Raw genomic sequence first — 16382 nt, 5'->3', positions numbered from 1 at the left:
GGGTTGCCGAAAAATATTTCTGTGAACAACATGCCAGTCCAAAAGTTATCAAGCAAAGACCTCAATCTGGCTTTATCAGATTTTAATTTAGAAAATTTTTGTGGTTAGACAGAAGTTGATCTTAAGCCCATTTCTTGGTGGAATAGTGCTTGGTTTGTATAGTAACAAATTAATTTAATTCTGTGCTATGCCTGTTTCCGAGCTAGTATTCTCTCTAATGCAACAAAATGAATTTTTTCTGTCAGATCGTTTAACAATACTGAAAGAATTTGGAATGATTGGCCTTTTACACTTAATGTTTGTTGTAAAAACTCAAGATAGTGATGTTGTTATCTTACAAAATTTTTATTTATTAAAATTATATTCAAACTTTTATACTCCTCTCCTATGTGCTCTGTAAAATTGCATCATAAATCATATAAGTAGTAAACTTTCTTTATCTTGTGGTTAGATCTGCAAAATTGCATTAGAAATTTCATGTGTGGTAAAGTTTCTTTGTCTCTTGGTTTTAAGTATTAATTTATTTATAATTTTTAGAAGTTGAAGACACATTCCCAATTGATAATGTAGATTTTTTTGGAAGTACAAATTGTACTGAATCACCTAAACAGGAAGAGAATTCTTTGGCCATTCTTTCTGGCATATATGCAGATCATGAGCCAGATCTGGACCCTCTTAAACTCGAAGCATGTGTCAACAAGGTTGGAGGTATGTTTTTAGATGCCCCAACTTTTTCATATATTTGCTTGCTAAGTAGTAAGTGATCTATCTACCACTCATCTCAAAATATAATTGTAAGTGAACAATGTTTATCTTTGTCCAAGTGTCTATTTTTTCCATTAGTTGGTTTAGGGTCCTTATTTATTCTCTCTTGCATTGGTGAAAATTTGAAGCCAATTTCTCTGTTCTTATGTAAAAGAATTAGCTATAAGTAGTAGAAGCAATAATGGTGAAATATCTTTCTATGCCAGCCACACCATAGTAACACCTGTCTTTTCGGAATAGATTCTGATCACAGCTAAGTTTAAAGACTCACAAACTTAGGGGAACAGACATTAGTCCCCTTGTATTTTAAAAATACGTTTTTTGGTATTTCAATTGGAAAAAAATGGAATATGCTGCATAATTTGTCCCTCTTGATTTCTACCCTGCTAGTCCAGAAATACTAGCCTTAATAGAATCTTGAATGCCTTACAAGTAGAGACCCCTACCTCCACTGGTGGAGGTAGGGACTTGTAAATACCAGGCCTCTAGTTTCAGCTAAAGAGCGTTTCTGGGTGTTTCAGAGAATTTAAGTTAACTTATTGAACAAATTTCCAAGCAGACAGAATTCCAGTAAGAAGAACAATTATTATAGTATATTTATTGTCGGTGGAGACAAATTAGCTGAATTTCTTGATGCCTTTTTCAAAAAATCCTGGTGGAGATTTTGCTTCAAACCAGAGGACACTGGTAAAATTTTGGCTGGATATTTACTTAGTAGTAATGGTGATAAGGGGTCAAAATGATCAACCCGCTTCTAAAATCGTCAATAGCCAACTCAAACCCTTTAGGTAGGCTTTGCTGAACAAACTTCAAGTATGATATAAGCTTAACTGGGGAAATAACGCTAACAGGGAAATTACCATTTAACACTTGAATCAGACCTTTGGACAATTGTTCCAAGTGAAAACGAAAACTTTGTAATTTATTTAAAATATTAGAAGTTAATTTCTCTACTGCATTATGTATTTGGGCAAAGTTTACAACTAAAGAAGAAGTTATTTTCAGACAATTCAGATCGAAGGTTTTAAACGATTGGCTTACTTGGTCTAAAGTTTCGTTACGCAATTTATTAAGAGAAATTTCTAATTCTGAGATTACCGACGCTGATACAGAAATGAATTTAGTAACCTTTTCTTGGTCATTACTTAATTCTTCTAATTTGTCAGATAATTTTTTCCACAGTGCTTGTAGAACTTAAACCAAATAGAACTTCACCGATCTGCCCCACTATAGGTAAAATGGCCCTTTTCTTACTAGGATTAATGCATTATTCAATAAATTATGGTGACCATTTGTCCTAGAGGCTATTATACCTTTAAGAGTTTCCACATCTTTATCAAGGTTAACATTTTCAAAATTTAATCCCTTTTCTCTAAGAATACTCAGCATATCTCCCACCTGAACTTTAAGCAGCAAAGCCGTGTTTTTAAGCTTTTCTACGCTAAGAAAGAAAATGAGTTTGTGGTTTCCACTCGATCCAGTTCCAAGTTCGCTCAGATATTGGAAGCCTATGCCTCTTCGAACAAAAGATTGTTGGCCATCTAATGATAAAGTCGATTGCTTAGCCGACATTCCAAAATCAAGGAATACACTAATTATTAGTATAAATTTCATCGTAAAATAATTCATCTGAAAAAAATCACGTTTAAATGCTAAAGACCTTCAGCTTAAAATAAAGACTGACACTAGTTTAATAGCGTTATAGATAGAATAAACCAGGTACCTTACTCTTAGAAGGTAATTGTATAATTAGGCTACTAGTATTGCAGGATTGGCTACATCATATAAAAAAAATATATATAAGCCATCGATGCTTATTTTGAAATTTGTAGATTGAGAATTCAACTATCTAATGATTTTAGGGTCCCAAATTGTTGACCTTAAAACATGACACATTTATACTTTCCCTTTCAATTACACGTTTTTAGCTACTTTAATTTTCTTAAGGAATAAAAGGGATTTTCTTCGCGTTTTGCTTTAATTTGATCTACCTTTATTTTAACCTTTGAAGTCGGGGATGACAACATAATTTCACTTTCTTTAGCTGTAGGAATAATTTTAGAACATTCACCTTCAGAGAATGTGGACTCTCCTGTTATACGTGAAACTTCAGCACTAGGAATACTTGAAAAGACATTAGTGTTTTCTGTTTCGATAACATTTTCAGGCTCAATTAAATTATTTTGTGTTTCATCAATTATCGTTCTTTTGTGCATATCGACGCTTTGAGATAAACGAAAAGAGTCTTCTTCAGTAAGAGAAGGGGCTTTTTGGGATTTTGCAATATCTGAACTAAGAAGGGGTAAGTTATCATTTAGTATAACATGAGTGCTTGGTTTGCAAGACCCAAGGTCATATGGTCTATTTACTGTTTCCTCTAGGGAGCAAACATCACAATTAGGGTTCATTTCATCATTTTTTATTTATACTGGTTAATCTCTTTCTGGTAATTCTTGGAAAATTGAGGATTATGTTTCAAAAAAATTTCATGGTTGACTTTTTTAAGGAGCCTAGCATTTGAGGTTCTTTTTCTTAATTCACCTGGATTCAAAGAATCCAAATAGAAAACATTTTTATGCACTTCGGATAATACCACATACGGCCCACGAAAAGAATAATTGGTCGATTTTCTACCAACTGACGTTGTGTCACGGCAATATACAATATCTCCAGAGGCAATTAATGTCTCTTTTGAATCTTTATTATACTGAATCGCCTGTTTGGACCTTTGAATTTTAATCTCATTTAAACAAGTTTGGTGAATTTCACAGATATTTTGTATTCATCGTGTTACATATGAATCATAGCCATCAAAATAATTTAAGTTTGTCGGTTTATTAAATTGTAAATCTGCTAAGGATTTTCCACTGAATCCATGCACAATAGTAAAGCTAGAAAATTTTCGAACAGTATTTAGAGAAGAGTTCATACTTAACATTATAAGGGGAATCTTTTCATCCCAATCCACCTGAGTTAATTTACCACAAGAATGAGACAGAATTTTCTTCAATATTTTAACTTTATTCTCGCTAGCTCCATTGCACTGTGGATTATAGGGGCTACTATAAATTTTCTTACAATTAATTTCGGAAAACATCTTCTTTATTTCTATATTGTCGAAATTTGAACCATGATCAGTTAACACAGCCTCAGGCAGACCATAATAAGCAATAATATTTTCCCAAAGAAATTTTATAGTGTTTTCTGTATTCATAGCGGGTATACACTTTAATACTACTAGACTACTAAAAAGATCCACTCCAACTAGAACGTATCGATTCCCAGAGCTTGTAATCGGAAAGGGACCAGCACCGTCTAGTGCCCAGACCAAAAATGGCATTTCAGGAACAATATTTTTCCCAAGTGGTGGTTTGATTTTTTTCGTATTAGCTCGGTTACAAAGATCGCAATTATTAACAAATTCCTTAATTGTAGAGGCCATATTTTTAAAAATGCAAAATTTTCTGACTTTCCACAAAGTCCGCTCAAAACTTGCATGAATACCTAAAGCTAAATGCTCATGGAAAAGTTTTAATATACCTGGAATCATTCTCTTAGGTAAAACTACTTGAATGTTTAATTCTGTGCGCACATTTTGATTCAACCTAAAAGAACCACTCGAAATATATTCTATTCTATATAAAACTCCGTTCATTAACACACGTTCATTAGCAATGGGAATAAACCATGGGGCTATATTCTTCAATAAGATACTCCTCTCTTCTTGAGGGAGATCAATAAAGTGGAGAACTTTTTGTCTCTCACTAATAGAGCGCTCATCCGGATGCCAAGGTTCTTTTTCAGGGCCCTCCGAACCTTTAGACACCAGATCGGGACCTATGCCCGTTGCAGCAGGGTTTTCAACTCTGGAGCTCCTTAATTTATTCAATATATCAACAATAATTTTTATATCAGGATCCTGTAGTTGCCCCCTGATTAATTCCTCGTCAGCCAACCCTAAATAGTCAACTTTGTGACCACTAAAAATCCCCGCTGCTAAAAATTCTGCTTCATCATCAATAAAAGATGGGGTTTCGCTGTTGCTAACTATTTCCTTACTTGGCCTTGAAATAATATCTGCGATCATTTTTGTCCCTGGAATATGTTTATAAGTATACAATGGACTATCCATTAATAAGGAGATACGGTACATCTTACTTGATAAGTCTGTGTTTTCTTGAATACTCGAGATTTTTAGCGTCAATAAAAATATTGCACTTTCTTCCCCATATATAATATTGAATTTGCGAGCTTTTCAAGGTCTCATAAAGACCATACAGTTCTCGCACAATCGAAGGTTATTTAGAAAAAGACTAGGAAAAAACACGGCTGAAGGAACAGACAATTCCCATTCTCCCATCGGCCTTTTCCTGACATAAAATTGCCCCTACACCGTTTTTCGACGAATCCACAAATAGATTAAAATCTTTCTCCAAATCAGCCATGTGAACAACGATTTCACTGTCCTTTTTAGTAATTTGTCCCACTAAGTATAACCAACCAAATTCTTGCTCTTCTCCCCATTTCCACTCTGTGTTTTTCTTTAATAGCTTAGTCAAAGGGGCGATTAAATCATGAAAATTGAAATAAAAACATCTGTAATAGTTAAATAAGCCAAGTTGAGACCTAAGCTCCGAAATATTTTCTGGTCTTTCAAGTTTCTCAATTGCATCTAACTTTGATACCTGGGGTTGAATTTTGTCTTTAGATACTATAAACCCCAAAACTGGTATAGAACCCTTAAACAATAGCGTTTTTGAAGTAGACAATTTGATATTAAACTGTTTAAGACGAGCAAAGAGCCTTTTTAAATGTTCTAAGTGGTCTTTGGGATTAGGGCTTTCTGTTTTAAGATAAATATCATCAAAGAAATTGAAAACGAATGATCTAAATTCTGCTGGAAACAGCTTATCCATGAAACTAGCAAAGGCCTTAGGACCAAAAACACTCCCTTGGGGTATTCTTGTGTAACTATGACTTCTTCCTGTTAGTGGAGACAAGAACGAAAAGAATTTTTGATAATTTTCGTCAATAGATATTTGGAAAAATCCGCTACGCATATCAAACTCACTGTAAAATTTTCCTTTGGATAAATTCTGTAAAATGTCTGTAGTTCTGGGTATTAGAAAAGCTGTATCTTTCATTTTAGTGTTGCAAGTACGTAGATCAATCAAAAATCTCGTGTTTTCTTTACTAAGTTGTTCGTTTTTATTTGCGCTATGCTTACGAATCAGGAATACCGGGGAAGGAAATTGAGAAGATTCCTCTTTAATAATTCCAGATTGTAGCATTGCCTGGATGTGCTCTTCTAAAACAAGAGCCATCTGGTAAGGAATTCTAAATTGTTTAGGAGGTTTAAACTCTGTGTCAATTGGTATATCTGGCTTAAAAATCATTAGATCATTTTTGCCTACATCATAGGGGTGACGAGAGAAACAGGATTTGCTATTCAAAAGTAAAGCTTCCAGTTCAAGCTGTACTACATTAGGTACAGAAGAAAAATCAAACTGTGATAAATATTCTTTGCTATCCCATTCTACTTCCTTCTCTTCAATCATTGAACCATTACATTCCAAGGATTTTGAAAATGCTACTGGACTTTCCTTAGGAAAGCGCGAAAAACTTGCGATTTCGGTGTAATGTTTAAGCTCAATCGGAATGCAGGAATCATTAAATATTAAAATTTTCGTTTTCTGATCATATACTGTGCTAACATAGTCATGTAAATAATTTTCATAACCTTCCAGAGGCGTAACAATTAAATCGTCACCATCTTCGATCTTGATTTCGTCCCCATAAATTAATTTACAGTCTACATTTTTAAAAGTTCCAGGATCGATAGTAACATCTGTTCTAACCACCATGCTGCCGTATGCACAGGAGCTGTCAGAAATTTGTTCTTTCTGAGGGGCATATCCAAATTCTAGTTTTCTTTTGCGAAAATGTAAAGAGCAGTATAAACGTTCCATAAGGAAAAAACCTAAAATAACTGAAAAAGGCAAATTTTCAACAATGATGAAATCCCAAAATAAACTCACTTTTTTATTACTACCTGGAATTATAACGAATAATTTTGCTACACCCTGCACTGGTAAGAAATGTCCAGAGAGAGACTTAATAACAATTGTCGTAGGTCTTAAAGAGTTCTTATAATTTATAGGCAAAGAGTTAAAGAATTCATTTGATATGAGTGACTTCTCTGAACCACAGTCTAAAAAGGAGTTACATTCTACACCACAAATAATTATCTTGTTAAACAATGGGAATAATTCAGAGGAATTTTTTTGAAAACTAACAAACGAAAGTTTTTGAAGAGATTTACTATTAATAGTTGCCAAAGAATACTCTTCTGAAGTCATTGGCTTATCTAGTTTCCCTGATTAGCATTTTCTTGCTCAATTGCCCTACGTCCCTTTAAAACTATTTCACAACTGTAAGTGTGATGTGTATCAGACTTGCACAAAACACAAAAAACACTTTTTCTTGAAACTTGCTGATTACTAGCGTCTATTGATGTGGATGCATTAGCGTTTGGACCGCCAAAATTACCACTATTATTCTGCATTGAATCATTATTGGAACCAAGTGGCATACTTTTTTGAAAATTTTGTCTAGGGTACCCTCTGTAGCTATACCCTCTGTATCCCCTGTAATGCTGACCTGGAGACGGAAATCTTCCAGGATGTCCTCTCCTGAAATTCCCTCTATTTGAGGAACCGTTATACGACCCAGCATTGAAGTTTGAATAGTAATTTCCACGGCCCCTGTATTGATTGGGGTTATACCCGGACTGGAAGTTTCTGGGCCTAAAATTATTTCCTCTGGGTTCGAATATTGGACCCCGACTATCATGAATGGTAGAAAGAGTGGCAGCAGATAGGGAGGAAATACCTGCCGTTATACCGTTAATTTCTTCGTATAGCTTAGCCCTTTTAAGTGATTCACTTATATTCTCACAAGCCCCTCTTTCACGAATGAACCTACGAATGCCATCATGCAATCCTTGTTCAAATGCTTGTTGCTTCAAAATGTCAATTCCCAACAAAAGGTTTTCAGTGCCCGCGATTTGTTTAACCAAGGAAGCATATCCCTCGAATTCACCCGTAATTCTCATGAAAAATTTTACTATAGGTTCATTTGGCTCTTGCTTAATTGTCATTATATGTTGTAATTTTTCAGCGGGTGTTATTTTGTCGAGAAAAGCAGAACACAGAGACTCTTTCAAGCTAGCAAAATTTGTCGCGTCAACATATTTTTCAATATAAGTACTAAATGGTTCGTCCGACATTAAAGCTGTATACTTTTCGATCATAATTGACTCGCTAATTCCCATTAACCTACTGACTCTTTGGAGATCCTTTATCCATAGGCTAATTTGTGACGGTCTTACTAATCTTTTAATTGTAGAAAAAGGGTCAATAGTACTATAAGCTACATGTTGAAATACAGGAGGCTGGGGTAAACTAGACCCTCCTGGATCATTATTTTTAATTTCGACACTAGGTAAAGACATTTTTATAGACTTACCCGGAACTTAGTGAATAATCCTTAATGGAAACCACAAGAAGCAGTCTTACAATAAGTAGTCTTATTATATATATCTAAAAAAAAGAACAAACGTGCAAATAAGCATGCAATTATGCAAAAAAAAAAATTAATAGCTTGCGAAAAAGTAAAAAGAAGGTAATATATAAAAGAAAAGGCAAGCATTGTACCGTATATATAGAAGAAAAGACAAGCATTGTACCGTAGAAATAACAAAGATTCTGGTCTTGGACTTTTAAGCGAAGCGTAAAATTTTTTTTAATATTATATGGATTCTATAAATTTTATTAGGAGGAGGGTTTCATCTCCGTCGCTGCCACCATTTTGTAACCGGTTTAAACAGAGTCTGGAGAATTAGCAATAGTTCGAGTAGCGTGGAGGTATCAAACTCTGCCGGTTAATAAATATATAAGAAATGCTAGAAATAACCCGTACCTAATACTTGAGATAAAGTTAACACAACACAAGAGTTAAAAAAGAGCAAAGGTTTTATTTTTAAAAGAAGTTTGGGTTTTGGTTTTTAAGTCTCGTTTTAAACAGATAATTAAGAAAATCAAAAAGTTTTATAACTTGTAATATAAGTACAATCTTGCTTAGTCTTCGTACTGAAATAAGAAGTTTAAGATATTAAAATAAACTAACTACTAACTAATATGTGAGCGAACAAAATGTTCCAAGGTATTTAAATTTTATCAGCGAGACTCATGTCATGCTGTGGAAAGTAGTAAATTAACATTGTGAGATAGAGAAGGAACAATTTATTCTACTCACATCTAAGCAAAGCTACCACACTCGCCAAGTACCAACACCGACTAACTCTCTCCAAAATCCTCCTGTCCTCTATATAAAACTCCTGTTTTTCAAATCGCACATGTTATTTAGCAAGAATCAACTCGTACAAACAAACACTTCCAAGGCTATACCAAGAAGAGATTAAACCCCTGTTAAACAAGAGATTAAACCCCTGGCAAACAATAACAAGATTCTTACATGTCTACCTGAAAAATAGTATATTATATGCTTCATTATATGCAAGATATTCGGGATATATTTAGGCAAATTGTTTCCTTTGTCACTAAGATAATCATTTATATGAAACTAATTGTTAAAGCACCAAGGGCATCGAATTGAGAACACTTTTTACCCCCTGTCTCCACCTTAGGTATGTTCATTATACCTAAAAATATTACCTAAAATGTTGTGAACTTTGTTTGGGATATTATGCTGCTATGAACTTCTTTCTCACTTTGTTGCCGCACTTAATCATAAAGATCAAATAGTGGGATATTTGGTGTCTACACAAAAGTGGAACCAATCGATTTTACAGCCAATGTATAGTAAAGTATTTCAAAAATCAGTGGGGCAATGCAACTGTTTGCTACTGAACAAATATATGCTAGTGAGAATATGTACAAATTTAGTTTGAAAAATTATGTTTTTTGAATCAGAAGAAAAAAATATACTGTTGATATTTCAATAATCGGTTCACGAGATAAGTGGTAAAACAAAATAGGATTGCCTAATTGTCCTTTGTAACGATAGCTTGTTGCTAGTAAGTCAGTTAACTAGTAATTTAAGTGTTCAACATTGAAGAACTTTAATAATAAACATACCACTGCATAGCTTAGATTTTTGCTATTCAATGATATATGTATTCCCTTTCATTTTCTATTTGGGAACAAGATGTTATGACCTTGTTTTGTTAAAATCATTCAATCACTTTTTTACTCTGTTGGGTGCCAATTAGTGGAAGTGCGTGTCTTTTGCAACATCAGTCAATAAGGTTCGACTTTCTAGAGCTATGTAATAAAAAAAATCGCTCATTCTCTGCTGATTTTTTGCACTCATGTTTTATTTAAACTTGGTGCCCGCCAAGTGTAAAAACTTCAACTGCATCAAATATCTCTTACTATGAAAATTGAGCTTCATGGCTTTTTCGAGTTTTTTAAGACTTCTATGGCTGTGTAACACTCCACTTAACCAATTTAAAAGAAAAAAAATAAGAATTGATTTTTAGTGTCCTTGGTACTTAAAGCTATGTGTTGTAACTAACTTTAATATAAAATAATAATTTAAACAAATTAATGAATATTTAGAAAGAAAGCAAATATTGTTTGTTAATTCCCCCTAAGAGTTTCTTTGCTTATAAAAAATGATTGTCCTTAAACCTTTTTGCTCAGTAATAAAAGACCAAATGAAAATAATGTTTTAAAATATAGACTTGCTTTATAAACTTCTCACTGATTTGGTATGTCAGTTTACTCTTTTTGGTAACTTGAATACACATTCACAAATAATTATGGACGTGAACAGTATTAGACCATACTAATACTGTTTTATCATCTACATGTAAAGACAATTTCTCGGTTGTTTCTTCTAGCATATACGCAGATCTAGAGCCAGATTTGCTTCCTCTTAAAGTGCAGAAGGATACAGATAAATATGGAGACACTTTTCCAGATGTCCCAAGCTTGTTTTATATTCATGCGTGCTCAAAGTCAAATGGCCTATCTAACACTCTTCCCAAAACACGGTTAAAGTGGACGCTTTCTTTTTTGATCTTTGTCCAAGTGCAGTAAGTGGTGAGATATATTACATGAAGCCTGAAAGATTGGTATGATTAGGGTGTTAAATCTTTCTATTGGTTAAATCCTTGAGCCAAAACTGGGCCACACTACTAGCTTAGTTGTCTTATCTGTAATGTTTTGCATCATTTCGATAATTTTAGACACGTTTTTTTCACATAGATTTAGCTATGATTAGCAGAAGTATTAAGGATGACTCGTTTTTAACGACATCATCACACCGTAGTCATACTGTATACATCGTCACACCTGCAGGCTTTCCAGAGGACACTAATTTCATGTCTGATTTTAATGACTCAATGGTGCTAAAATGTCTTTCTGTGCAAAGGATACGTTAAACCGAAAGTGATTAAGACTGAATCCATAATTTTGGCACATGTTCATGTAACTATGGGACTGAGACAGGGGGAGGGGATAATAACTATCCTTCACTCACTCCAAAGCTAATATCATGTAAGTGCTTAAGTTCTGTTCTTTGTCTTTTGTGCAACTGGGAGGAGTTTCTATTTATGAAGTTTTCAAATTTATGTAGCAATGGGGTGGGGGAGGGGAGAAAGGACGTTTATATAGCCCGAAATTGAAGATCTGTATAATAACTAGAGTTTCGTCCAGTAATTTTTCCAAAGGAGGCCAGTTGTAATTTCTTGCTGACTTGTAGGATAATTCTTGGTTGTTTAATGGACAGAGATATACTTCATGGGGTTCACTCTCATGTTTAAGCAGTATAATATAGAGCATGATGCTAAAGACCCTACAATCATTTATATTGAGAGGGAAGATTCAACTAAAATATATGCCAAACAAAAATGGCTAAAGGCAATAATAAAAATAAATAGATTATTTCAAATTAATTTCGATTATTTTAGTTTCCGCTGCCACCTCATTGCTAGATAATGATCCATTCAAAGAAGGATATGGAACAACTAACATACCTGACCTCACAAGTATATATCTAAAAGAAGAAATTGATTTGAATTATGAAATATGAAATACAGAGTAATAGATATGAAAAAACTTTTAAGCGTTAAGTGTGTACAAAAAGACTGACTACTAGTTCCAATTTGGATGAGTGCCAAAGAAGCCATACCCGAGAAAAGTATTTCAAATGTAATGAATGTGAACAAAATTTCGCATCTTGCTTCCATTTATCTCAACACCAAAGGGTTCATATTGGGGAAAAATCCTTTGAGTGCTATATTTCTGACAAAAATTTTACTTCTATCTTAACATTATCTGTGCATTTACCGACTTACACCGGGAAAAATCTTTCCAGTATGATGTATGTGAAAAACGCTTTACTGCCAGATGTAAGTTATCTCAGCACAAAAGAATACATGCCGAGGAAAAGCCTTTCAAGTGCGGTTAATGTGATATAACCTTCATGTCTAGCTCAAATTCTTTGAAACACCAAAGAAGTCATACGGGAGAAAAAACTTTCAAATGGAAAATCCATATGGTAAAAGTTTCACTTTCAGATATAGTTTGTCTTATCATCAGAGAACTCACACTGGGCTTAAACCTTTCGAATGTGACATTTGTAAGAAGTGATTCGCATTTATCTATGAATTACTAATCCACCAAAGAACACAAACGGGAAAACCTTTCCAGTGGGTTTTGAGTGGCAGAAGTTTTATTTCTAGTTCCCTTTTATCTCAGCATTGAAGAGTTCACACAGGAGAGAAACCTTTTGATTGTAAGGTTTGCGAGAAAAGATTCAATACTAGCTCAACTTTATCTGCACACATAAAACATCTTAGAGGGGAAAAACCTTTCCAATATAAAACATGCAAGAAGAGTTCCACTTCCAGTTTTAATTTATCCTAGCATCAAAGAATTCACAATGGGAAAAAACCATTTGAGTTCCATATGTGTGAAAAAGATTTACTTCTAAATAGATAGATAGATAGATAGATACTTGTTTATTTACAACAAGAATTAAACAATTTAAACAAACAGCGCAAATGCCTAATGGCATACTTAAGCGCGTGGTATATCACCAAAAAATAAAATAAAAAATAAACACAAACAAAAGAAAAAACCGTCATTACTTCGGCTTAAACTAATTTGCACTTCTTTCGGAAATCAAACATCAACACTTACTACGGAAAATAGTATGGGAGACTAGAAACATGATTTCTTAATAACTTCAGAAATTTAACTCTATCATTACAATTTCTCACAGCTACTGGGATTCAATTCCAAACTTTTGGACCAATATGACGTAAACTAAATCCCGATCGCACCGTTGGCCTATTTTCAAAAGAGAAATCAGAACTATGAGATGCTGGGTAATTGTGGAATTGTGAATTTGTCGTGAATAATCTTGGGAAATTTAGTGAAAGTTGTCCAAAAATGTAATTGTGGCAAATATTAGAAATGGCAATAAAATGATGTTGATGAACATAGAAGAAACCAGAAGATCCATAAAGATGATTGAAATAAATTCAACTTTATTTGTACACTTCGAGCTCACAAAGGAGAAAAATCTTTCAACTGCGATACTTGTGAGAAAGTTTCACCTTTAGTTCATGCTCAGCACCGAAAAACCCATACTGGGGCAAAATCATTTAAATGTGACTCCTGTGATAACACCTTTTCTCAGAAAAGTTTCTTGATTAAACATGAAAATTCATGTAAAAAGATCACCGGTCTTGTGAATATGGTACTCGAGAAATGGGTCATTATTTTGCAGTCGTACTGTTCATTCTGATTCTCTTCGTTTGAACTTATCCTTCATCAGTTTTGTAATTAATTTTCATTTAAATCGGGAATTTTTTTTCAGCTATCACAGAAGTTATAAGTCCATGATGACTTTTTTTTTTTACATGGTTTCAACGGCTATGCCTATTTTTATTTTATTTGGCTGTGTCATTTTAGTTGTTGACTAGAAATAATATATTAGAAAAGTCTAAAGCCCTATTTTATCTTGGGATTGAATAAATTTCAGTAAAAAGCATGAATTCTATTCAGATTTCTAAATACCTTTGATTAAGCATATGAAAATTGATATATAACTAAAGCTAGTCCTATGAAACTTCTATATAACTTTAGAGTCGAACCTTGGAATGCATATTGAATTAAATGAGAATAAACAATCGTCAAACTTTTGGGTCTGTTTTCTGATGTTAACCATATATTCCAGCCTTGATTTTTTTGTGTGGTATTATTGCAATTATTCATTCCTGACGAGTTTTGTTTACGTTATAAAATGTTATGTTTTTTATATATTCTAATTTGATTTTTACTTTCCTATTTGGCTCGACTGCTTGAGTTTGACTGTTGACTAGGAATATGTCTTGACTAGATGATCAATATTTAGATAAAAAAAAGTATAGAGCTCATTTGTATTCCACTTAAACAAAATTTCCTGGTAAAAATGAGTAGAATGAGGCTAGCTCTGCTCCTAATGGGAATACATTGGGAAAATACTTTCGTGTTTCGAGTCTTTTCTTACTTGCCTCTAAAAGAAGTGCGGGACTTAAGTGTTTTTAACATCTGGCTGGCGAGGGAAGATGTGCTTTTCCTTTTTCTTTTTTTGTTTGACTGCAGGATTTTATTTTAGACTAGAAATTTTACTTAATAAAAAAAATGATGGTCAATGATTAACTTAATAATAAAGTTTCTTTCCACTCTAGTGAAAAAAAAAATTGGAAGGAAAAAGTTCAGACCAGTTTTACTCTAAATCGGCAATCTCCTACGCTAAAGCACGGGTGCTAGGAAGGTCTTTCTTTAAATTTCCTACAAAAGAAACTAGGGACATTGAAGTATCATCTTCACCAGTGCATTCAGAAGTATCTGGAATTTGAATTACTTTACTTTTAGATTTTCAAGTTAAAAGAAGAATATTTATGGCCTAAAGAAATGGGATGAAAAATTCTGATAATTTAGGCTTACTCTTGATAGATTTTTTCATGTGCTCTATTTATCGCTGTGATATTGTTCCTTGATACAGAACCATCTAGAAAAGGAAATTAGCCATTGTGCTCGATTTTCTGTCTGAAAGACAACAAAAAGTATTTGCTTTACATGAAGAGGACTGTGACTCAGAGTGGAGTAAAATAACCTGCGGTGCCCCGCAAGGGACGAAACTGCCAGGAATAACGATTCTTGCCATCATCAACTACTTGCTGGTAGAACATAACGTAAAATACAAATTTGTCGATGATTTGTTGCTTTTATTAGCCTATTTTCTTTATGGCAATGTCCCCGCCAAGCAATTCCCCGAAATCACTTTAGATCTACTGATTTCACAGTGTTCTGATACGAATATGACTTTTGACTCTGGTAAGTCAAAAATACTTAGACTGAACCAGCTGAAGAACCCGCTTTCCCTGTTGTGAGTGAGATGAAAATACAATTTTCTCACATGATTTCACCTTTAGTACCCATATTAATTGTATGACTTGTAAAGCTAACGCATCTCTGCAAACCCTTTCAAAAGTGTGTCGTTTTGGGTGCAACGCCCACAGTCTTCTTTGGGCATACCTGTGCTGCGAATGCCCATACTTGAATAGGCCTGTCACTATCTAATGCAAGAACTGGAGTCAGTGCAAAAGCTGGCAACCAGGATCATCCTGAGTAATAGAGACATTTCCTACCACGATGCCCTAGTAACTCTTGAACTCCGTTTGGTTGACCTTATCCTAAGGTTCGGAAAAATGTTACTGTCTAATCCTGCTCACCGTGGCGTTTCCCCCCCCCCCCCTGAAGCACCAACAGTCAGCCGTACGAAACAGAAGCTAAAATTTGTGCCTTTGCGTACTCAGACAAACTGCTATCAGAACTCTTTCTTCCCTTTTTTTACGCCATTATGTAATAGTGCATAATAACATGTTTTGTAGTTCAACATCAAATTAGCCATTTGAGCCACTATTGTTGTTTAAATAAACCCCCCCCCTCTCTCTCTCTCTCTCTCTTCCCCCCCCCCTCTCTCTCTCTCTCTCTCTCTCTCTCTCTCTCTCTTCAGTCAAAATTTAAAAAAAAGACATCGGCTTAATTAGCCAGTGTAGTCTCTAGCTAATCTGGCTGGGAACGCCTAAAGGACAGCTCCAACAAGTCTGAGAATTCTCCGTGGAAAACTCCTCGCAGATAATTCGAACTCGACGGAATTTTTTTTTCTGAACAATTCCCTCAGACTATCTGCAAACATGAAATTCAGTTGCTAAAGAAAAAGTGAGACAAATAAAACGAATTCTGTAAAATGATTCTGTTTATTTCTCTCGTGGGAAATTTTTCCTGGAAAACCATATAGAAACCTTTCCCCCAACGGAAATTTATCATCAATGAAAATTGTATGTTTCCCAGTGGGAATCATCCCCCTCCCCACAAAAATATCTGTTTATTCTTTAGTAGCAATACTTTCTACAGGTACTCTGTCCAAAAAATGGCACTAGAACATTTAATTCATATTTGAGTGAGCCCTCTCCCGGTCTTCTAAGACTGTTGGGTTGCTACCACCCCCCTGCGAAAAAACAAACTCTGTTGCAA

The 16382-nt window shown here is 34.3% G+C and overlaps 1 protein-coding gene and 1 long non-coding RNA gene across 4 annotated transcripts in view; one reads left to right on the top strand and one right to left on the bottom strand.

Annotated features, from left to right (window-relative positions):
- Positions 1–15755, bottom strand: part of LOC136028038 (uncharacterized) — a 61073-nt gene extending 45318 nt beyond the window's left edge. Inside the window, exons 1-2 of one of the 2 annotated variants that reach the window (XR_010617719.1) lie at positions 12944–15755; positions 8293–8366 (exon numbers count right to left, since the gene is read on the bottom strand). This is a non-coding gene — a long non-coding RNA (uncharacterized LOC136028038). The remainder of the gene's footprint in view (positions 1–8292; positions 8367–12943) is intronic. The other variant, XR_010617718.1, reaches the window with a different exon arrangement.
- The window catches only part of LOC136028035 (zinc finger protein 182-like), a 29729-nt gene that overhangs the window by 6492 nt on the left and 6855 nt on the right, over positions 1–16382 (top strand). The window contains exon 3 of one of the 2 annotated variants that reach the window (XM_065705617.1): positions 538–708. In XM_065705617.1, coding sequence (XP_065561689.1) covers positions 538–708 — 171 coding nt within the window. Of the gene's footprint in view, positions 1–537; positions 709–12171; positions 12352–16382 lie in introns of those variants that run through there. The other variant, XM_065705618.1, reaches the window with a different exon arrangement.

This window comes from Artemia franciscana, chromosome 6 (genome assembly GCF_032884065.1).
Source record: "Artemia franciscana chromosome 6, ASM3288406v1, whole genome shotgun sequence".
NCBI lineage: Eukaryota > Metazoa > Arthropoda > Branchiopoda > Anostraca > Artemiidae > Artemia > Artemia franciscana.
This window is presented reverse-complemented; position numbering and strand designations above follow the sequence as displayed.